At 43.1% G+C, this 25,083-nt stretch overlaps 1 protein-coding gene across 2 annotated transcripts in view; it reads left to right on the plus strand.

Annotated features, from left to right (window-relative positions):
• The window catches only part of IFI35 (interferon induced protein 35), a 216,155-nt gene that overhangs the window by 68,159 nt on the left and 122,913 nt on the right, over window positions 1-25,083 (plus strand). For both annotated transcript variants that reach the window (XM_073608362.1, XM_073608361.1), the window contains one exon: window positions 23,720-23,803. In XM_073608362.1, coding sequence (XP_073464463.1) covers window positions 23,747-23,803 — 57 coding nt within the window. In that variant the 5' untranslated portion in view covers window positions 23,720-23,746. The remainder of the gene's footprint in view (window positions 1-23,719; window positions 23,804-25,083) is intronic.

Here is a 25,083-nt window from a genome sequence, read left to right on the forward strand (position 1 = left end):
AGCTCAAGAAAAACAAAGATTAAAGTGAGATCTCTTTGTATATAAATTACCAGGACTGTAATATGCCACATAAAGGAACCCATGCACAGAAAGCTAAGAGGGGATCTACAGGGGGCACAGTTAAAAACACCTCCAAACCCCAATCTGCACAAAAGACTGATATTAAGGGGTTCTTCCACCACCCCCTTTAATTATGCAACAAGCTATAATGGGAGCAGAGAGATCAGAAGGGGGATCCTGAGATATGCAGGCATATATACAATCCTTACCGACGAGAGAGGATATGGATAAATGTTTACAGGTTGGAAACTTCTTATAAAGCTGAATTACAATCTCTGGCAAATACGCAAAGCGGATGGATATTATGGAATCCAAAATAGCAGTTACTGAACAAAAAATGGTACAATCTGAAAAGAAAAACCAGGAACCGGATCAATGCTTAACGTTTGTAATTACTGCCATTGATGATCTTGTAAATAGAAACAGACATAATAATATTAGGGTCAGAGGTCTACCAGAGGCAATGGGTTTGGAGGATCTGAAACCGACACTACAGGGTATATTCAACATCCTTTTGAAACGTCCGGCAACAGCTGAACTAGAGATAGATCACGCACATAGATCACTAGGCCCTAAAAACGCTGACACTATGAATCCTAGGGATGTAATCTGTAGAATACATTTTTTCTATATTAAAGAAAAAATCATGGCAGGGGCACGTCTGCAAAGGACTATAGATTTTGATGGAGCACAGCTAATTCTGCTGCACGACTTATCCAGATATACTCTGATGGATGAGAAAAGCAGTAAAACCTCTTTTGGAAGCCCTTAGAGAAAAAGAGATACTATACAGACGGGGATTTCCTTTCCAGATTATAGTTCACTACAAGGGACAAAAAGCAATATTTCGGCACATTGGAGATCTCCCAGACTTTTTGACTTTTGAATTGTCTTCAGCTACCCAAAACTGATTTGCCTCAATGGCCATATCAAGATTTCTCAGGAAGACCTCTTAGAGGAAGATAGAAGAAGAGGAGAAGCGGGGATATGGGGGGTGGAGGATGAGGGGAGAGAGACGGTAAAGAGAAACCCCCCCTTTTTTTTTGTGTGTGTGGGGAAGGGATGATATTATATACACTATACATGTCTACACATTGTATCACCAGATACACTTATTTATAATTTTAATTTTTTCTTTCTCTTTTGGGGTAGGAATGATATAATGTACACAATATATGTTTACACATTGTTTTATGAATATGCACCCACTACAATGGTTCCTTTTTTTAAACATTTTTTTACTGTAATGTTTTGGCGCACATAATTTAATTAAGGCTTGGGGAGAGGTCCCCTCCTATATACGAGGAGGGGGGGACATCCCTTAGGGAAGTAAAAGGGTGTATGCACATGATATGCACATTAGTGATGTACAATTATAATTTACTCAGCTCATGAAGAGCACCTCACAATGCTTGGGGTTAATTCAAGGATAGATATATGCCTGGTGTTGCCCCTCATATCTAAGTATGTTCACCTTCTAATTTGTTTTTTCCTTCTTTTTTTTTTTCTTTTTTTTTTTCCTTCTCTCTCTCTCCTTCCTTCTCTCTCCCTTTTCTTCCCTTTATTTCTTCAGTATTTTGCTTTCTATAAGTCTATATAAATGTATTGGAAGTTAGGTTAGTGAAAGATATTTTCCTGGTGCCTCCATGGCAGCATACTAGTGATAGAGCTCCGCCTCGACTCCTCCCTCAGGACCAGTGAATAGCATAAATTAAAGACGAAGTCCCTCCCCCAACATTCTCCCTTTTTTCCTCATACCTCTTGTGCTGGTGAAGAGTAGCAGTATGTAAGATATATGCCTGGTGTTGCCCCTCATATCTAAGTATGTTCACCTTCTAATTTGTTTTTTCTTCTTTTTTTTTTTCCTTCTCTCTCTCTCCTTCCTTCTCTCTCCCTTTTCTTCCCTTTATTTCTTCAGTATTTTGCTTTCTATAAGTCTATATAAATGTATTGGAAGTTAGGTTAGTGAAAGATATTTTCCTGGTGCCTCCATGGCAGCATACTAGTGATAGAGCTCCGCCTCGACTCCTCCCTCAGGACCAGTGAATAGCATAAATTAAAGACGAAGTCCCTCCCCCAACATTCTCCTTTTTTTCCTCATACCTCTTGTGCTGGTGAAGAGTAGCAGTATGTCCATACCTCTGCCTTTGGCAGCATCCGCCGGGTTTAGCCTTTCCCGTGCGCAGTCCCTGTTCTTGGGCCGCTCACAGCGCTGATAAGACTGGGAACCCCTCTGTGGATCTGTCGGGGTCTTCTTGCAGAGTTTCCTCACAGGAACGCAGTCTGCCACCATATCATATGATGAAGGCAATGGAGTCGCAAAAGGATCAGCTCATTCTTCCAGGCTTGTGATTTTTTTTTCCCTATCAGTTTACCTTTTTAAAAAAAAAAAAAAAAAGTAAGATTGAAGTATATCTCTCTCGCTTTCCCACTTCCCTGTCTGTTGTATTCCCCTTTTATTCTTTTTAAAAGTATACATATGTGTATAGGTAGGAGTAAATAGGTTAATGCCTGTTTTTGTTTTATTTTCTCATCCTGCTGCCCTTTAGGTCTCAGCCTTTTTCCTTTTGGCTGCGGTGCCTTTTTTTTTAGCTGTCTGCCTTACCTGCGGGGCGAGACAGCGTGGTTTGGCGTCCTCGCCTCCGTACTGCGCATGCGCGTTCTGGGGAGTGAGAGGACCGCCGTCGTGAGCGGAGTTTTCTGGTCCTCGCGGCGTCGGCTTCACTGCGCATGCGCGGTGTCTCGCCGCTCCGGCGGCCATCTTGGGTTAGGGGTTAGGGAAAAAGGGCCAGTTTTTGCCCTTCTCTCTTAAAACCCCAAAAAAAAAAAAAAAAAGGGGGAAGGAGGGAGCAGGGAGACTGGAGGTTCATGGGATTATCCCTCCCCCTCCCCTTAGGATATTTAAGGTCAGTTTTGGGGTGGGCAGTCAGAGTCTCCTCGGCTGCGCCCTGTTAGCCTCTCTGAAACTGCTCTGTGGTAAGTATTAAAAAAAAAAAAAAAAAAAAAGAGAGGGGGTAATGTGTTTTAAAAAAAAAAAAAAAACCCTGTTTTTTTTTTTTTTTCCTTTTCTTTCCTGCTATATTTCCGCAGCTGATCCTTTTGCCCAACTCAGCAATGAGCCATTCGTCTCGCAACAAAGATCCTCACACTTCCGTTAGGTATGGGACCACCTTTACGTGAGTATAAAAAAAAAAAAAAAAGTGCGCTCGCTGGCCTGACATGGTTTTTTTCTTAAAATCATAGCCCTGCCCACTCCAAGAGGACCGAAAAATCCTCAAGGCACCACGATGACGACAGCCCAAGTCGCAGATCTCGTTCTTCACGCCACCGGTCTCGCTCATCAAGATGTGAGTCCTATTCTTCTCGGCATAGATCAAGATCCAGAAGGCGGGATCGGTCCTCCTCTCCTAGATCCTATAAGAAGAAGTGCTGGACCTGTGGGGCTATTCCGCTACCGAACAAAGTAGTTTGCAAGGACTGTTTTTCGGAATATGCGTCCAGCCGCGAGCTAGAAAACCAACAGGTTGTGGACCTGCTCAAAAAGACCATGAAGGACTCCTTCTCTGAGCTTGCGGCTTTGGTTCCCGCGCAGCCAGTCCCGCAGGTGTCCCAGACTCAGGATGTTGAAGTTAATCTTCCTGGTCCTTCTGCAGCCAGTACTCCTCTACCCCCATCAGGTCGAGCGGCCAGAGACTCTCCACCTGAAGACCTTTCTGAAGATTCATCAGATGAATCCGATCAGGCTGGTTTCAGTCATTCATTGGTAAAACCATTCATCCAGGCGGTCCGAGCTGCAATAGCCTGGGAGGACGCTGAGGAACCCCCACAGGAAGCAAAAAGCTACTTCCCATTTCTTAAAAGGAAACAGGTTTTCTTCCCTTTGATGGGCGAAATTAGCCAAATCATTCAAAATGAATGGTCAAAGACTGACAAAAAACTTTCATTGGGTCGTTTCAAGAAACTGTATCCCTTACCGGAGTCAGGAACTCAATCACTAAACTCTGTGCCTGTGGTAGACGCATCAGTTGTGCGACTCGCCAAAAATATCACCCTGCCTATGGAAGATTCTGCTTCTTTTAAGGACCCTCTTGACAGACGAATCGACCTGGACCTCAAGAGAAGCTATTTAGCTGCAGGAGCAGCATGTAAGCCAGCGATTGCCCTCACCTCCGTGTCTAATGCCATTAGAGCTTGGACAGATAACATCGAAACGGCTCTCCGCCAAGACGTCCCCAAGGAGGACATAATTAAAGCCCTGGAGGAAATTAGGCTGTCAGCTGACTTCGTCAGAGTAGCAGCTATAGACACGATTAGGTGTTCAGCAAGATCTATGCTGCACTCGGTAATGGCAAAAAGGGCCTTGTGGTTGAAACCCTGGACGGCAGATTTAGCTTCCAAACAAAATTGGTGCAAAATTCCATTCGACGGGAAGGCATTATTTGGAGACAAGATGGACAAAGCCATCTCCAGGTTGTCAGGAGGAAAGTCGGGTATGCTTCCCCAAGACAGGAGGATGCGAAGATCCAGAGGGGGGTTTTCCAGGTTCCGCCAGTCAAATCCTAGGGATTTTAGACAATCAAGACAGTCCAGAGACAGCAGGAAACCCTGGAGGGGCACTCAGACATCCTTTTTGGGCAAAAAGTTGAAGGCCCCTCCGACTACACATGAGCAGAAACAGTCCTTTTGACGCCAGATTAGCCCAGACACTCCCGGTGGGAGCCAGGCTAAAAAACTTTTTTCCAGTCTGGGCCAAAAAATGCCAGGATCCCTGGGTCCTGTCAACAATTCAATGGGGACACTTTTGGAGTTTCTCTCATCCTCCACCTCAAAATTCTTTCAAGAAAACAGAGATTCCATCCTCTCCGCTGAAGGCTCAACCCTAAGACACTTTGTATCGTCACTCCAGCTTCAGAAAGCAGCTGTGCCGGTTCCCTTGGCAGAGCGCTTCGCAGGCTTCTATTCCACTCTATTTCTGGTCCCAAAGAGAACGGGGGGATGGAGACCTGTGATAGATCTAAAAAGGCTCAACAGGCACATACACCCGGAAAGCTTCAAGATGGAGTCTCTACAAACAATTATTCAGGCAGTACAACCAACAGATTGGATGATCTCAGTCGACCTGCAGGACGCGTACTTACACGTGCCAGTTCTACCTACCTTCCAGAAGTATCTCAGATTTGCAGTAGGTCAGATCCACCTGCAGTTTCAAGCCCTGCCCTTCGGTCTGTGCACCTCCCCCAGGGTGTTCACCAAGATTCTAATATCCGCTCTGGTTCCCCTGCGGGAGAGGGGCTTGAGGATATACCACTATCTGGACGATATCCTCCTCCTAGCAAGCAGTCCGGGTCAGCTGGTGGATCACCGAGATATTCTTCTCCAGTCCCTGAAAGAACTAGGATGGTTGGTAAACTTAGAGAAGAGTCAGCTCACGCCTACTCAGCGGATGATCTATCTAGGTGCGATGTTCGACACCCGGGAGGGGACAGTGTCATTACCATCCCTGAAGATGAGGATTATTATCCAGAAGATGGTCAAAACCATTGCGAGCCGATACCTAACGGCATCGCAATGCCTGAGCCTCATTGGCACAATGTCTGCCTGTATACCAATGATTCCTTGGGCCCATTGGCATTTGAGGTATTTTCAGACGGGTTTCTTGGCGCAGTGGAAGAAACAGCAACTCTCTCAGACAATTCTACTGACGGGAGCAATGCGCAGGAGCCTTCATTGGTGGACTCTGCCAGAAAACCTCTCCAAACCTCGTCATCTGGGTTCCCTCTCCTGGATCACAATTACGTCCGACGCAAGCGGACAAGGCTGGGGAGCCCATTGCGGGAAAACCAGGATACAGGGGAGATGGTCCTGTTCCACCCAGGGAGTAGTATCCAACATCCTGGAGATGAGGGCAGCATTCCTGGCACTAACTTCATTGGCATCTCAGATCAAGGGCCAGAGAGTACTCTTACGCCTGGACAACAGGGCAGCTGTCGCATACCTGCAGAGGCAGGGGGGCACTCGCAGCACATCACTCCTCAGGGAAGTAGAGCCAATCATGCTCTGGGCAGAGAAGAACATCCTAGACCTCAGGGCGATGTATCTCCCGGGAAGGTTGAACACGGAAGCAGACACGTTGTCGAGAAACTTCCTGGACAACAACGAGTGGGCTCTTCATCCCCAGGTCTTCAGTCAGATTGCCAACCTCTGGGATCCTCCTCAGATAGACCTATTTGCCTCTCCGGAGAATGCCAAGCTGACCAGATTCATCTCTCGCCTGCCGTATACGCAAGCAGAGGAAATAGATGCCCTGTCATGCCCCTGGAGGTTCACCACCGCATATGCCTTTCCCCCCCGGCCATTAATTTTCAAATTCCTCCTGAGACTTCTCAGAGAGACGGTCCAGGTATTGGCAGTACTCCCATATTGGCCGAAGAGACCCTGGTTTCCTCTAGCTATGCGCCTCAGTGTGAGCTCTCCGATCAGGATCCCTCCTTTCCCTCAACTTCTAACGCAGGGCAGTTTAGTGCATCCAGACCCTCAGAAGCTGAATCTTCGCATCTGGAGGTTGAGAGGCGAAGGTTCGAGTCCTTAGGATGTTCCCCATGGGTCATATCAACCCTCCTAGGAGCCAGGAAACCAGCAACCAACACCATATATTCAAGAATATGGAACAAGTTCTTGTCATTTACTACCTCAAATGAGTTTGATCCAATCTCTCCTTCTACATCAGATGTTCTCGGTTTCCTCCAGTCAGGACTTGATCTGGGTCTTTCCCTGAGTTCTCTCAAAGTGCAAGTAGCAGCTATTTCTGCAGCAACAAATAAGAGATGGGCAGAAGAGCCCTTAGTAGTCACTTTCCTCAGAGGAGTGTTAAAGATTCGGCCACCTGTCAGACGGTCTTTTCCCAAATGGGATTTATCCCTGGTCCTTGAAGTCCTCTCTGACCATCCATTTACCCCAGTGGAACAACTGACAATATGGAACATAACACTGAAAACGGTTTTTCTGTTAGCCATTACATCTGGTAGAAGGATCTCAGAACTCCACTCGTTGGGAATAGGTGATGACCACATCTCTTTTTTTCACGATAGAGTGGAACTTCATCCCCTTCGGGGGTTCACACCTAAGGTCACTACTCCAAGCCACCTTTTGGAGCCCTGGGCACTACCGGTATTTGCTAAAGCAGATTCAGGATCATGTCACGAGCTGGACATATCCAGAGTGCTCAGAGCCTACCTAGAGGCCACTAGATCCTTCAGGAACTCGGAAAGACTCTTCATTGTTCCATTCGGCAAATACAGGGGCAAAGAAGCTTCCATCAGAACTCTGGCATCTTGGGTGGTAAAGCTAATCCAGAAGGCCTACAGGATAAAGAATATGGAACCTCCATCCCGAGTGAGTGCTCATTCCACAAGGGCAGTCTCAACCTCCTGGGCAGCAAGGGCTAACGTGTCATTAGAGACGGTGTGCAGGGCCGCCACCTGGTCTTCTCGCAATACTTTCCTCAGACACTACCGTATCGACCCAGGAGCTCTCACGACGGTTGAATTCTGGAGAAGGGCAGTTCAGGCTGCGATGTCTCATTCTAATTAAACATTTATTGTTAAGCATTATCCCACCCGTGTCAGCTAGTTATTTATCACTAGTATGCTGCCATGGAGGCACCAGGAAAACGGAAAATTGTATCATACTTACCGTAATTTTCCTTTCCTGGTGCCTATCCATGGCAGCATACGCTCCCACCCTCGGTATTCTATTTTACGGAGAATGTTGGGGGAGGGACTTCGTCTTTAATTTATGCTATTCACTGGTCCTGAGGGAGGAGTCGAGGCGGAGCTCTATCACTAGTATGCTGCCATGGATAGGCACCAGGAAAGGAAAATTACGGTAAGTATGATACAATTTTCCGTTTTCATGTATGTAAATATGCCTGGGCGCGGCCTACCTGAGGGACGTCTCTTCACACCCCTAATATAGGAAACTTACAAATAGTAAGCTTAGACTCAAAGGAGTCACTTAAAGGGTTGTTTGTGTAGGAAGCTGTTAGCTTGTGGTGTGTAAGTGGTTTGTCCTCCTTTTCTTTTTTTTTTCCTTTCCACCCTCCCTTTTTCCCCCTTCCCCAAAATATGGGCTCTGTAAAAAATTGCTCCTTTAATGCTAAAGGACTAAACTCCCCATCAAAGAGATCACAAATTCTATACTCTCTTCATAAACAAAAGGTTAGTGTTGTCTTCTTTCAGGAGATGCATTTTCGCTCAAATCACATACCCAACATACAGAATAGGTATTATCCTACATGACATCATGACTCTTTCGCCTACTCTAAATCTAGGGAAGTCTCCATAGTAATCCACGGGTCTCTGCCTCATCTAGTCTTGGACAGTTGGAGGAACAGAGATGGAAGAGCTCTGCTCTTGAAGCTGTCCATTTACGGAAAAAAATATACATTTATTCATCTACCAAACCAAGATCAGATCAAGATGGGTATACAGATGCTGACGGATCTTATGGAAAGAGCGGAGGCCGTGACCCTGGTTGGAGGGGACTTTAATTTTGTCCTTGACTGGGATCTGGATACTACCGCATCTCGTCTATCTCAAACCATTAATTACATGAACAAATTTAAAGCAACTTTGGATAAATATCAATTGATAGATATATGGAGGGTCCTCCACTCAATAGATAGATTATACATTGCACTCAAAAGTCCATAGTACTTATCATAGATTGGATTTCTTCCTTATAAACCAAATGGGGTGGCAATGGCATCTTCCAGTGAGATTGGAAGCTCTGACTGGTCTGACCATGCTCCAGTGTTTTTGGTGCTGGCTATAACGAGAGGTGTCGCAACAAAATGGTCATAGAGATTAAATGACAATTTGCTTAGACAAGATTTGTATGTCAGATCAGGCAAGCAATTAATAACTTTGTGACAGACCATGCAAGGGATACCGCCTCTTTACCTGTGCAGTGGGAAACTCTAAAATGCGTATTACGTGGTCTCTATAAAACACGGGGCGAGATTACAAAAAGAAAGGGGGGGGGTAAAGTATCTCTACTTTTAAAAGATATTTCAACTTCAACTTTTCAACTTCAGAAAATGTAATAGTATTAAAAGATAAGTGGATAGAATTACAAACATTACTAAATGAACAGACTCTACGGCTTAGAGATAAAAGCCGTGCGCTGTATTATCAACATGGAAACAAACCAGGTAGGTCTTGGCAAGGGCATTGCGCCAATGTATATCTACGACCTCTACAGTAAAAATTAAAACAACATTGGGAGACATGATTCTGAAGGAATTTTGAAATCATTTCATTCCTTTTATTCTAGATTATATAACATACCAAACCAACAGGCAGGAATGGATCCCAAAACTTTTCAGCAAAATGTACACCAATATATAGAGGAAACAGCTATACCAACCCTCACAGTGGCAGAAATAGAGAAGTTGGATATGGAATATTCTGAGGTTGAAGCACAGAATGCAATCGATTCACTAGTAGTGGGCAAAAGCCCAGGCCCTGACAGATTTACCCCGCGGTTCTATAGGACACTTAAAGAATTATTGATCCCTATCATGAATAGGACCTTCAATTTGCTATCTGCCTTTCGACTAGAGGTCGACCGATATATCGGCTGGCCGATATATCGGCCGATATTTGGCGTTTTTTACTTAATCGGCATCGGCCGATTGTGCTGATAAAAAAGGCCGATTGTAACTTCAGCCGTGACTTGCAAATGACTTCTGTAATAGAGTCAATGCAAGTTGCCTGAAAGTTATCTTCTCTCCTCCTCTGGGCAGCCTGCCAAATCTGATAAGAAGATACATTGTATCTCTTCAAGTTCTTTTTTATTAATAGACTGAACTCCATGTAGGAGTTCTCAGTTTAACCATTTAAAGACTAAATCTTTTCTGACACTTGTTGCTTACAGGTAAAAATCCTGTATTTTCTGCTAGAAAATCACTTAGAACCCCAAACATTATATATATATTTTTTTTAGCAGAGACCCTAGGGAATAAAATAGCGGTTGTTGCAATATTTTATGTCACGCGGTATTTGCGCAGCGGTCTTTCAAACGCAATTTTTAAAAAAAAAAATACATTAATTTAAAAAAAAAAAACTAAGCAGTAAAGTTAGCCCATTTTTTTTTCGTCCAAAAGTTTTGATTACCTGCTTTTGTGTATTTAATATTTAAGATAGTTTTTTTTTTTTTTTTTTTTTCTAAATTATACATACAAGTGAACTGATTGGAGGTTTGTTTTGTTTAATGTTTAAATGTAAAAAATTTTCTGTATCACTTATCACTTAAGGTTGCTTTCACACTGGAGCGGGCATGCGTTGATGGTAAAACGCTGCTAGTTTTAGCTGCGCTTTACCGTCATTTTAGAGGCACTATTCGGCTGCTAGCGGGGCGCTTATAACCCAGCTAGCGGCCGAGGAAGAGGTTAAATGCGCCCCTGAAGCGCCGCTGCCAAAACGCTTTGCAGGCGCTTCGGCAGCGGTGCGCATTCATTTCAATGGGCAGGAGTGGTGGTATACACCGCTCCAAAGATGCCGTTTGCAGGACTTTTTTTTACATCCTGCCAGCGCATCGCCTCAGTGTGAAAGCACTCAGGATATCACACTGAGACTGCAGGGGAGCTGTTTTACAGGCACTTTACAGGTGCTATTTTTAGCCCAAAAGTGCCTGAAAAACGCCCCAGTGTGAAAGGGGTCTAACTGTTAGATTTTATGAGATGAAGGGAAAAAAAAAAAAAATCGGCCAAATATATCGGCCCAAAAAAAATCGGCATCACATATCGGAATCGGCCACCACGATTTCTAAATATCGGCATCGGCATCGGCATCGGCCAGAGAAAAACCCATATCGGTCGACCTCTACTTTCGACCCTTTGCTCCACAAGGTATGGAAGCATATACAGTATTTTGCTTATTCCAAAACCCTAGAAAGACCATACGCTATGTGGAAATTATCACCCGATCTCTTTAACAAATATCGATCTTCGACTATATTCTAAGATTATTGCAAACAGACTCACACCAATCCTACCCACATATGTACATCTGGATCAAGTGGGGTTTATAAGGGGTCAAGAGGTAAGAGACAATACATTGAACACTTTGACACTGGTAGAATACAGTATCTCACAAAAGTGATTACACCCCTCACATTTTTGTAAATATTTTATTCTATATTTTCATGTAACAACGCTGAAGAAATGACACTTTGCTACAATGTAAAGTAGTGAGTGTACAGCTTGTATAACAGTGTAAATATGCTGTCCCCTCAAAATAACTCAACACAGCCATTAATATCTAAACCGCTGGCAACAAAAGTGAGTACACCCCTAAGTGAAAAGGTCCAAATTGGGCCCAAAGTGTAAATATTTTGTGTGGCCACCATTATTTTCCAGCACTGCCTTAACCCTCTTGGGAATGGAGTTCACCAGAGCTTCACAGGTTGCCACTGGAGTCCTCTTCCACTCCTCCATGATGACATCACAGAGCTGGTGGATGTTAGAGACCTTGCACTCCTCCACCTTCAGTTTGAGAATGCCCCACAGATGCTCAATAGAGTTTAGGTCTGGAGACATGCTTGGCCAGTCCATCACCTTTACCCTCAGCTTCTTTAGCAAGGCAGTGGTCATCTTGGATGTTTTTTTCGGGGTCATTATCATGTTGGAATACTACCCTGCGGCCCAGTTTCCGAATGGAGGGGATCATGCTTTGCTTCAGTATGTCACAGTACATGTTGGCATTCATGGTTCCCTCATTGAACTGTAGCTCCCCAGTGCCAGCAGCACTCATGCAGCCCCAGACCATGACACTCCCACCACCATGCTTGACTGTAGGCAAGACACACTTGTCTTTGTACTCCTCATCTGGTTGCCGCCACACACACTTGACACCATCTAAACCGAATAAGTTCCTCTTGGTCTCATCAGACCACAGGACATGGTTCCAGTAATCCATGTCCTTAGTCTGCTTGTCTTCAGCAAACTGTTTGCGGGCTTTCTTGTGCATCATCTTTGGTAGAGGCTTCCCTCTGAGACGACAGCCATGCAGACCAATTTGATGCAGTCTACAGCGTATGGTCTGAGCACTGACAGGCTGACCCCCACCCCTTCAACCTCTGCAGCAATGCAGGCAGCTCTCATACGTCTATTTCCCAAAGACAACCTCTGAATACGACGCTGAGCACGTGCACTCAACTCCTTTGGTCGACCATGGCGAGGTCTGTTCTGAGTGGGACCTGTCCTGTTAAACCGCTGTATGGTCTTGGCCACCGTGCTGCAGCTCAGTTTCAGGGTCTTGGCAATCTTCTTATAGCCTAGGCCATCTTTATGTAGAGCAACAATTCTTTTTTTTCAGATCCTCAGAGAGCTGTTTGCCATGAGGTGCCATGTTGAACTTCCAGTGACCAGTAGTGAGCGATAACCCCAAATTTAACATACTTGCTCCCCATTCACACCTGAGACCCTGTAACACTAACGAGTCACATGACATCGGGGAGAGAAAATGGCTAATTGGACCCAATTTGGACATTTTCACTTATGGGTGTACTCACTTTTGTTGCCAGCGGTTTAGAAATTGTGCTGTGTGTTGACTTATTTTGAGGGGACAGCAAATTTACACTGTTATACAAGCTGTACACTCACTACTTTACATTGTAGCAAAGTGTAATTTCTTCAGTGTTGTCACATGAAAATATAGAATAAAATATTTACGAAAATGTGAGGGGTGTACTCATTTTTGTTACATACTCTATGTCCAGAGGCGCACCATCCCATCCTGTCTATTAGCGGTAGATGCCGAGAAGGCATTCAACAGGGTGGGGTGGTGTTTCCGCGAAGAGACGCTAAAGCAGTGGTGAATAGGTTATCTACTTTTGGAGAAAATAATGACCTTGTATCATAACCCAACAGCTAAAATACGTACAAACTGAGTCCTATCCGACCCAGTAATAATATCAAATGGAACTCGACAGGATGTCCCCTATTCCCTTTGTTGTACGTATTAGCAATGGAACATCTGACTACAGCTATTCATAAAAACGTAGATATACAAGGGATAAAACTCAAAGAAACAGTATACAAAATGTCAGTATACGCAGATGACTTGCTGTTATATATAACTAATCCAATAGTGACAATACCAAATCTTATCCAGAAATTTAACCGTTTCGCAATACTGAGTAATTCTAAAGTCAACTATGACAAATCGGAGGCTCTGAACATTACATTATCAAGTAAGACGTTAGATCTTCTCAAAAGAAACCTTTCCTTCAAATGGCAAAAAGTAGCCATTAAATATCTAGGAACACATATTTCTAGATTTAACTAAACTTCATGAACTTAATTATCTTCCGATAATCCAGAATATAATAAAGACGATCCAAAAGTACGATGGAACATTTTTTTCCTGGATGGGAAGGATTAACGTTGTAAAAATGGACATACTGGCAAAAGTGTTATATATATTTCAGACAATTTCAATATTTTTTCCAACAAATCTATTGGATCAATTGCATAAGGCCGTAGGGAGATTTATATGGGCACATAAATCAGCTCGAATTAGAAGAGATATATTAATTAGGGCAATGAAAGATGGAGGCTTGATTCTCCCAGATTTCTCAATATATCTCCATTCTGTATTTATGTCCAGGATAGTAGATTGGTTCCATAATGCAAAATGTAAGCAATGGGTGAAATTGGAGGAAGATGCCACAGCCGTAAAATTGAAATCATTACCATGGATAACCAGAGATCTCTGACCTTCCAAGAGAGAAATGCCATTCTTGATATTCTCAACACTGAGCGTGTGGGATGTATTATTGAAGAGAGAGACCTAGTCTACCCAAATTGGGCCAATGACACCTTTATTTTGCAACCTGGAGTTTCCACCAGCAATGGATGCTTTGACCTTTTTAAAATGCCACAGATGCGAGAATGTGAGGGTGGTTCAGACTCTGGTAAAGACGCCTTCCGCTGGATTCATTGGGCCCAGAAAGAAAGACCAAATGGATGCAGTATCAACAACTTCAAACATATACCCAAGCTGTGACAAAAAACTATTTAATAGATAGACTATTAACAGAACTGTAACAACTGTTACTACAAGAACAAAGGCCAGCTCATGTCTTATCTATATTATATAAAGATTTGATCCTAAAAAAATAAGGTACAAGAGCTACCCTACTTAACTAGGTGGGAATAAGAGCTGGAGATGACCATCCCTAGATTAAAATGGGAAAGAGAGTTTCTACTAACACACATATCTTTATCAAATAGACATCAGGAAAGGAACTATAAAATCTTGGCAAGATGGTATAGGTGCCCGGTAGATATGCATAAAATTAAAAGGGAAAATGAAGAAGTATGTTGGAGATGTCAAAATGCAAAAGGCACAATGTCAGACATATGGTACTACTGCCTGGAGGTTCAGATATGTTGGTCAAAGATTTATAATATATAGCAAGCAATCACAGGACAAAGCGCACAACCAGATGTGTTCGTTTCCGTTTTGTCAATGATCCCTGGCTCTATGAAGGCTATAAAAAAAATATATTTTAACCACTTCAGCCCCGGAGGAATTTACCCCCTTCCTGACCAGAGCACTTTTTCCGATTCGGCACTGCATCATTTTAACTGACAATTACGTGGTCGTGCGACATTGTACCCAAACAAAATTGACATCATTTTTTTTTCCACAAATAGAGCTTTCTTTTGGTGGTATTTGATCGCCTCTGCGGTTTTTATTTTTTGCGCTATAAACAAAAAAATAGTGACAATTTTGAAAAAAAACGCATTATTTTGTACTTTTTGCTATAATAAATATCCATTTTTTTTTTTTTTAAAAAAGCTAATTTTTTCTCAGTTTAGGTCGATATGTATTCGTCTAAATATTTTTTGTAAAAAAAACTGCAATAAGCGTATATTGATTGGTTTGTGCAAAAGTTATAGCGTCTACAAAATAGGGGATAGATTTATAGCATTTTTATTATTTAATTATTTTTTTACTAGTAATGGCGGTGATCTGTGATTTTTATCGTGACTGCGACATTATGGCGGACACAGGTCAATTTTGACACATTTTTGGGTCCATTGGCATTAATACAGCGATCAATGTTATAAAAATGCATTGATTACTGTAAAAATGTCACTGGCAGTGAAGGGGTTAACACTAGGGGGCGATCTAGGGGTTAACTGTGTTCCCTGGGAGGTGATTCTAACTGAAGGGGGAGGGGACTAACTAGAGAAAGTGACAGATCGTGGTTCCTAGCTAATAGGAACACACAATCTGTCACTCCTGTCAGAACAGAACAGGGAAGTGTGTTTACACTAGACATGTGCACACTGAAATATTTCATTTCGGAATTTCGTTTTCGTCCGAAAAATAAATTTATTTAATTACTCCCGAAATTCGTTTTTATATATTTTGTTTTTTGTTAAAAATTGCATTTGTCCGAAAATACAAATTAAGGTTGAATCTGTCATTGAAGGCTTATGGTGTCTGTCGAATGTTCAAAGAAGATTCGACGGAGCAGCTAAACTGTACGACACCGAATAGTTTACCTGCTCTGTCGAATCTTCTTAGAACTTTCAACAGACACCATAAGCCAAAGTACGTGTGTACTTAGTTCTAGCTATTTTACTGCTCCTCCTCTTTGGTTACAATCAGCCAATAACATTCATCATCATCATTATTTTTATTTATCTTTTCTCCCCTACGTCGAATCTTTTCTCTCTATGTAGAATAATCTTGGACTAATAGAGTTAAGGTTAGGCACATTCGACCACATGTTTGATGGACACAGATTGTTATTGTCATCATCATGTCGAATCTCCTATCTATATCCAACTGTTGTAGCAACGAAAACGAAAATAAAGCATTTGTTTATGTCGGATCTTTAGTTTTTCGGATTCTGCACTTTCGTTATCGTTTGTTAAAACGATAACAAAATACCTAAAATTCGGACGAAAATGCATTCGGACGAAAATGAATGCACATGTCTAGTTTACACACACTCTTTTCTGTTCTGTGTCTCCTGGTCACGATCGCTCGTGGCCGGCAGTCATCGCGACCGTCGGCCATAAGCATTGGCACCCCTGCTGTGCAGCGGGCGCGCGTGCTATCCCGACCCCGCGAGCCGACGTATAGCTACGATGGCTCGCGCAGGGCAGCCATCCTGACGCAGTATAACTGCGGCGGTTGGTCGGGAATTGGTTAAGACACATGCTAATAGCAGCATGGACTGTCATAGCTCGAAAATGGAGGAAAACGGCAGATCCTTAAATCGATCAATGGGTGTGTGAGATGAGCGAGATACAGTCCCTGGAACTGATGATAATGACAGAAGCAGGTCTAAAGGAACAAACCTTAAAGACATGGCAACAATGGGAGGAGTTCAGAACCTCAGCAATTCTATCAAATTATTTGTAGAGCAATATTACAGGGCCTTTTTGCTTTGCTTTCCCTTCCCTCCCAGCTCCTTTTCCTTTTCTTTCCATTCCTTTACCCTTCCCTTTCCCTCCCCCCCTTTTACTTTTTCTTTTTTTGTAGTGGATAAGGTGGGTTAAAGTGAATGGCTGTCAGGTATGAATGAGATTGGATTGCTAGAGTGATTGGGAAAACAATAGATATAAGCAGGGACTTATATATAGGATAGAGCGTTATGAATTAATTGAAAAATTGCACCTTCAATTGGGCTAAACATTGGGCTAAATTTACTGTTATCTTATTTTTTAATTCAAAAAGTGAATTTTTTCCAAAAAAAGTGCGCTTGTAAGACCGTTACGCAAATACGGTGTGACAAAAAGTATTGCAACGACCGCTATTTTATTCTCTAGGGTGTTAGAAAAATATATATAATGTTTGGGGTTCGAAGTAATTTTCTAGCAAAAAAAAATGATTTTAACTTGTAAACAACAAGTTTAAAAAATAGGTCGACTTAAAGTGGTTAAAGCCTATTAGAGCCTCTGCTTCAAAAAAGTAGCCCCTCCGCATTGGAATCCATGTGCCGGTGTCCTGAAAGGGGCCGGACGCATGGGTATGGTAGGTGGCGATGGATGGGGGGGGCGGCGCCCAATTGCGCCCTTAATGGATGGGCCGCCCCTGGCTAGGGAACAAAATATGTAATCCACTCAGTAATTAAATCTCTTCTGTCTGTTATTTTAAATTAGAGGCTGAATCTGACACATATCATCAGACTCAGAGATCAACATTTTTATTTAAAGAATTTTTTTTTAAAAAAGACGTAAAACACCGTTTTATAGATTTTCAGACAGGATTTTAATATGGTCTGTGATAAACCAAAAAAATAGGAGATTCTTCAGTAAAATGAAATAAAGTCCCATGTGTAGATGATAGTAAATCAACCACTATATGTGACAGGATTATAACATCTTCATAAGATATTTGCCGCATCAAGATGGAAATATTGAAGGAATGGGTACGCTTACCATGAGAAGTGAACACACTCCCCATACGGCGGTGGGTCAATCAGGTGTTTGGATTCAACAATCCGGCAGATATTTGATGGAAGGAGCTGGTGTGGAGATGCGCCTCAATACTTCTGTCAAAATCTGTGTAAGCAAATGGTGTTGCTAGGACAGCCCGGCTAACAAACTTGGACTCCCATCTGATGGTCACACTTGATAGGATGTACGAACTCCAAATGGTGTCACATCAAACCATAAAAAAGGAAAGAAGAGAAGGGCCTCCACATGAAATCTTTTTTATGCCCCAGTTGAAGGACTTTCGTCCGAAACATGTCAGGTTGCTGAGCCTTTGTGCTTTCTGACACCACACGATACTGTTTTTTATCCTTCACTTTTTATGTGATCACTCCCTGTACCCACCCGACTAGGTGGATTGTACGGTTAAGCTTTTGCTGTTTTAATACATTTTTATTTTTGGATTTATGCACTGTGGAGGCCCTTCTCTTCTTTCCTTTTTTATGGTTTGATGTGACACCATTTGGAGTTCGTACATCCTATCAAGTGTGACCATCAGATGGGAGTCCAAGTTCGTTAGCCAGGCTGTCCTAGCTACACCATTTGCTTACACAGATTTTGACGGAAGTATTGAGGCGTATCTCCACACCAGCTCCTTCCATCAAATATCTGCCGGATTGCTGAATCCAAACACATGATTGACCTACCGCCGTATGGTGAGTGTGTCCACTTCTCATGGTAAGCGTACCCCTTCCTTCAATAGTTCCATCTTGATGCGGCAAATATCTTATGAAGAGGTTATTCCTGTCACATATAGTGGTTGATTTACTATCATCTACAGGCATCATCTACACATGCGACTTTATTTCATTTTACTGAAGAATCTCCTATTTTTTTTGGTTTATCACAGACAATTTTAGTTGCAGTTTTTTTTTTTGCTGTCTTACATGGACATTTTCACCTACCTGTGACAAACTTTTCTGATTTGTTTGTCCTTTTGTTGTTGTATATTGTTCATGTTGTTGATATCTGACCTACAAGTTACTATCAGCTTTATATTTGCACGTGAGGTGATATTTCACTTTCGCACTTTGTTACACACTAGCACTGCATTTTTTATCTTTTCACTTGTTTGTGCAGTTTACTATACTGTTTATGCTAGCTGCTTTTACTATTTTTTACCTACTTTTAAGTTTTATCACTAGTAGCTCGACATTGTTTCATACTTATAGGATTTTAATATTATGCATGACGGGTTCCTTGTCATAGGCAAGTAGCTTGAACCAAGCTCCCTTATGCTGGCCATACACAAACCAATTTTTCCTTTTGAAAATTTTTGCTTTAAGAACGTTATTTTTTTTTTGTTAATGGGATGAAATCGGAGTTCGTTTTCAACTGCAGTGATGGGAAATTTGGAACGAGCAGAATAGAAAACTTTTTTCGATCTAACAAATTTTCGGACAGTGTATGCGGTTTTCGTTCAGAAATGACATTCATTTTAAAATTTAATACTAACAGAAAGTGTGATTTTCGAATGACATTCAGCCATTCATCAAATGTACAAACATCGTCCAAAAATCGATAAGTGTATGGTCAGCATATAACATTTAGTAGCAGCAGCATGCTTTATCACATGTCATGATGGGGTTAAAAAACACAAATTAGTCTATTTATAGTACAAAAACCACAGATAATCACTATAAAGCCTGGTACACACTATTTGTTTTTTTCCTGTTTGGTCTGAGCCACTGTACTCACTATGCAAAGTAAGTACAGCAATCTTCCCTTGTGTTCTGACAGGGGGATGCTGCCCCCCCCCTGCCAAAACACTCCAATCAGCACCCTTTACCATTGGCTAAGAGTGCTGATTGGGAGTTGGCTGCTGGCTTTCCAGCATGCTCCTCCAACATACACACAGGCCGAATGTCTCCCGACATTCGGCCAGTGTGTGCCTGGCTTAAGGGGTTAAGTTATAGTGCAAAACAGTAAAAGTACGCATATATGTAACTTATAACATATACAGTGGGGACGGAAAGTATTCAGACCCCCTTAAATTTTTCACTCTTTGTTATATTGCAGCCATTTGCTAAAATCATTTAAAGCAGGGTTCCCATTTAAAAAAAAAAAGGCAGCAGCTACAAATACTGCAGCTGCTGACTTTTAATTGGACACTTACCTGTCCCAGGGTCCAGCGATGCGGGGGATCGAAGCCCCGCTCGCCCCCCCCTCCGATCGGCGGAGCCGGCATTTTAACTGTGGGCACCCAGCTGTGGCTTCACAGCCGGGCACCCACTGCGCATGCGCAAGCCGCACCGCGCGCCGTCAGTGGCCCCGCAATCATCTGGGACCGGTCACGTGTCCCAGATGATTGACAAGAGGGAGGGTGGAGAGGCGATCTCCCTTCCTGCACTCAGGGAAGTGACGTCAGGAGCCGAGGCACCGAAGGAGGCAGACTACGAGGGATCCCCTAGCTACAGGCATTTAGAGGTGAGTAAAAAAAAAATTTTCTCCAAATTTTTTTAAAAAGTTTTTTTAAGCACATTACTGTTTTTTTTTTTTTTTTTTGGGGGGGGGTGGAACTCCACTTTAAGTTCATTTTTTTTCCTCATTAAAGCACCCCATATTGACAGAAAAACACAGAATTGTTGACATTTTTGCAGATTTCTTAAAAAAGAAAAACTGAAATATCACATGGTCCTAAGTATTCAGACCCTTTGCTGTGACACTCATGTATTTAACTCAGGTGCTGTCCATTTCTTCTGATCATCCTTGAGATGGTTCTACACCTTCATTTGAGTCCAGCTGTGTTTGATTATACTGATTGGACTTGATTAGGAAAGCCACACACCTGTCTATATAAGACCTTACAGCTCACAGTGCATGTCAGAACAAATAAGAATCGTGAAGTCAAAGGAACTGCCTGAAGAGCTCAGAGACAGAATTGTGGCAAGGCACAGATCTAGCCAAGGTTACAAAAAAATTTCTGCTGCACTTAAGGTTCCTAAGAGCACAGTGGCCTCCATAATCCTTAAATGGAAGACGTTTGGGACAACCAGAACCCTTCCTAATGCTGGCCGTCCGGCCAAATTGAGCTATCTGGGAAGAAGAGCCTTGGTGAGAGAGGTAAAGAAGAACCCAAAGATCACTGTGGCTGAGCTCCAGAGATGCAGTCGGGAGATGGGAGAAAGTTGTAGAAAGTCAACCATCACTGCAGCCCTCCAGCAGTCGGGGCTTTATGGCAGAGTGGCCCGACGGAAGCCTCTTCTCAGTCAAGACACATGAAAGCCCGCATGGAGTTTGCTAAAAAAAACACCTGAAGGACTCCAAGATGGTGAGAAATAAGATTCTTTGGTCTGATGAGACCAAGATAGAACTTTTTGGCCTTAATTCTAAGCGGTATGTGTGGAGAAAACCAGGCACTGCTCATCACCTGTCCAATACAGTCCCAACACTGAAGCATGGTGGTGGCAGCATCATGCTGTGGGGGCGTTTTTCAGCTGCAGGGACAGGACGACTGGTTGCAATCGAGGGAAAGATGAATGTGGCCAAGTACAGGGATATCCTGAATGAAAACCTTCTCCAGAGTGCTCAGGACCTCAGACTGAGCCGAAGGTTTACTTTCCAACAAGACAATGACCCTAAGCACACAGCTAAAATAACGAAGGAGAGGCTTAACAACAACTCCGTGACTGTTCTTGAATGGCCCAGCCAGAGCCCTGACTTAAACCAATTGAGCATCTCTGGAGAGACCTAAAAATGTCTGTCCACCAACGTTTACCATCCAACCTGACAGAACTGGAAAGGATCTGCAAGGAGGAATAGCAGAGAATCCCCAAATCCAGGTGTGAAAGAGACTCATGGCTGTATTAGATCAAAAGGGTACTTCTACTAAATACTAAGCAAAGGGTCTATGTGATATTTCAGTTTTCTTTTCTTAATAAATCTGCAAAAATGTCAACAATTCTGTGTTTTTCTGTCAATATGGGGTGCTGTGTGTACATTAATGAGGAAAAAAATGAACTTTAAATGATTTTAGCAAATGGCTGCAATATAACAAAGAGTGAAGTCTGAATACTTTCTGTCCCCACTGTATAATAATAAATATACCCAAAAGTAGGATATATTATAACTGGGAGTCAGACATGAAGCTATATGAAGGGTGGAGACGGGGGAATATAAATCTTTTATACTAAAGTAGTACTAAAGGCTGAGACTTTTTAAAGGCTGATATCGCGTACACACGGGCGGACTTTTCGACCGGACTGGTCCGACAAACTTCCCAGGGACTTTCGACGGACTTCCGACGGTTTTTCTAACGAACGGACTTGCCTACACATGATCACACCAAAGTCCGATGGATTTGTACGTGATGACGTACACCGGACTAAAATAAGGAAGTTGACCAGTAGCTAATTGCTGCCCTAGCTTCGGTTTTTGTCCAAATCTAAATTTGCAACTGAAAGTCCGCTGAAGGTCCAGTGAAGCCCACACATGATCGGATTGTCCGCCGGATTTGGTCCGTCGGGGTCCGTCAGACCAGTCCGCTCGAAAAGTCCGACCGTGTGTACGCCCCATGAGACTCATTTTAAATATAATGCACATTACTGGTAAACTTTACTTTAAATGTAATTGTAATGCCTTATATTACCTCCAGTCTATCATCCTTCAGCTTCTCTGGGTTCAGATGCCGATCTTCCCTGCACAGAGCCCTTAAAGTGATTGTAAACATTTGGATTTATTTTTTTTAACACAAATGTGTCATACCTACCTGCTCTGTGTAATGGTCCCCTGCCGGCACTTCTGGCTCCTCATGCCTTCAGAGTGCCCCTATAGCAAGCCGCAAAGTATAGAATAGAGTGTTCCTATAGCATGGTAAAAAAAAAACTTCTGCCTTTAGAATCACTCACTGCCTCCTCCTGCCCAGGACTACATGTTCCATGAGGCATTGCTCCTCACACATTCACATTCAAAAGTTCTCAGGCACTTATTGACATGTATGGACGGTGTACTGAGCTGTATGTGTGCTGCACTGTGTATACTGATATGTATGGATGGTGTAATAAGCTGTATGTGTGCTGCACTGTATTTTATGGTATGTAAACAAAGAATACATTCTGTATGCTGGACAACTAATTGGTTGACCAACTAATCGATTATCAAAATAGTTGACAATATTCAGTTATAACTGATTATATCGATTAGTTGTTTCAGCCCTAGTTATGAGTTCATAAAGTGTGTGAATAAGGGGCTTGGGGTCCATCCATCCTGAAAAGAGATCTTGCCCTATGTACCCGCAGCAGCCAGTGGGAGAGGAGCGAACCTGGCAGCTGCAGGGGGGAGGGGGGCACAGGCAGCAGGGTGAATCAAATCCTGGACAGAAAGGGTGATCAGTGAGGCAGGAAAAGAGTTGGCGATCAGAGCCCTTTCACACCGAGCCGCCCATAGCGTCGGCGGTAAAACGCTGCTATTTTTAGCAGCGCTTTACCGTCGGATTAGCGGCGCATTTTGGCCGCTAGCGGGGCGCTTTTACCCCCCGCTAGCGGCCAAGAAAGGGTTAAAATCGCCCGCGATACCTGCGTTTTGCCGGCGGTATCCCAGTGCTGCCCCATTGATTTCAATGGGGAGCAGCGGGGGAGGAGCAGTAAACACACCGCTCCAAAGAAGCTGCTGACAGGACTTTTCCTGACGTCCTGCCAGCGCAGCGATCCGGTGTGGAAGCCCTCAGGCATCCACACTGGAGACAATGCTGCAGCTGTTTGAGGGCGGATTGCAGGCGCTATTTTTAACTCTATAGCGCCTGCAAAACGCCCTCTGTGTGAAAGGGGTCTTACAGGAACAGATCCCCTGGAAGGGGAAGCCAGTTTTCAGCTGCTGCAGGGAGAGACACATAAGGGATCCGTTCCTTTAATTGCCCCTCCCCCCCGCTGCACTGATCGCCCCCTCTCCTGCCTACATCCAATTCCTCTGCTGCTGGGGCCCCCCATTGATCTGGGCCCAGTACAGGAGAACAGGTGCCACCACTTATTTGCAGCCTGGATAGGATCAGTCACTGAAATAAAGGAAAATAAATGAAAAAAAGCAAATACATGCAGCCACCACATCTAAGGAACAACGAGCTGCAATATATTACATTTAGAGGATGATTAGATTTGCTTTAGGTAAAAGATGTTTTACAAATATCTGTATTTTTTCTTCTAGGATTGTAGTCATCTTGCTGAAAAGAACATGGAAGACAAGATGGAAGAAATAACCAGAGTGCAAGCTGAGATCCAGAATTATAAGGTATGTATAGTAATAGGAAACTGATTACTGCTTCATTGTATTTTAGAACATTTCTGTAATAGCCACAATGTACATGTGCTTTATAGTTTAAGGCAAAAAATGCAGACAACCATAGGCTGACTTAGGCAGGCCATAGATGATGTGATTTTCTTCCCTGCAACCATGGGTTGCAGGAATGAAAATCACTTGATTCCCCCATTAACACATTGGGTGTTGATGGGGGAATCCCCCCCCCCTCATGAAGGCGGAGCTATTGCGTTCTCCCAGTGGAAGGGGGCGCAGGGAGTCATCCCTTCTGGGAAAACAGTGATTATTGCCAGTGGCTATAGCCACTGGCAATAATCACATGCTAGAAGTCCGACATGCTGGTTGTATCCAGGTCAATCGATGGATCGACTTGGGTACAATCAGCCTGACTGTACATGGAACTGGCCGCAATTCGTACCATCTATGGCCAGCTTTAGTTAATATATTTATATCCTGATTTGACAACTAAGTTAATTTTATGAAATACTTACCGTAATTAAGCATTTATGGATCAATAAGCAGATGCAAATTCCCCTTAGGAGATGTTATATGTTCCATTTGCCTTTTGCACTTTGTAATATAGGCATTTTTGATAAATCTAATTTTATCATTTTATTTAGCAGGATTTATGAAATATAAGTGGATTTTAGTTCTGGTAGTAAAAGAAAAAAAAAACACAGACTAGGATATGTATTTGCAAAAACCAATGGACACTACTCTGTACTCCTACTTCTGGACCTTTCAGCTGCCTTTGATACAGTTGACCACCCCCTCCTCCTCAAAAAACTTTACTCCTTTGGTTTCTGTGACTGTGCTCTTCACTGGTTCTCATCATACCTATCCCACTGCAGCTTCAGTCTCACTTGCAATTCTGCTTCCTCTTCCACTCTTCCTTTCTCTGTTTGCTTCCCCCAAGGCTCTGTTCTTGGACCTCTCCTATTCTCAATCTATACCTCCTCCCCGGATCAGCTGCTATTCTATATAATTTCTATGCTGACACCCAAATCTATCTGTCTACCCCTCATGTATCACTCATTTACTGACATATCAGTCTGGATTTCACACCACTTCCTCAAACTCAATCTATCCAAAACTGTGCTCATAATATTTCCTCCGCCATGTGACCCTTCCCCTGACTTCAATTTCAAGATGAGGGGGCTAGGGAGGAGGTGGAATCTTTATGGGTAGAGCTCCAAAGGGATGAAGCTAAGGGGAAAATAATACTGGGAGTATGCTATAGGCCCCCTAACCTG

The sequence above is a fragment of the Aquarana catesbeiana genome, linkage group LG12 (assembly GCF_042186555.1).
Source record: "Aquarana catesbeiana isolate 2022-GZ linkage group LG12, ASM4218655v1, whole genome shotgun sequence".
Taxonomy (NCBI): Eukaryota; Metazoa; Chordata; class Amphibia; order Anura; family Ranidae; genus Aquarana; species Aquarana catesbeiana.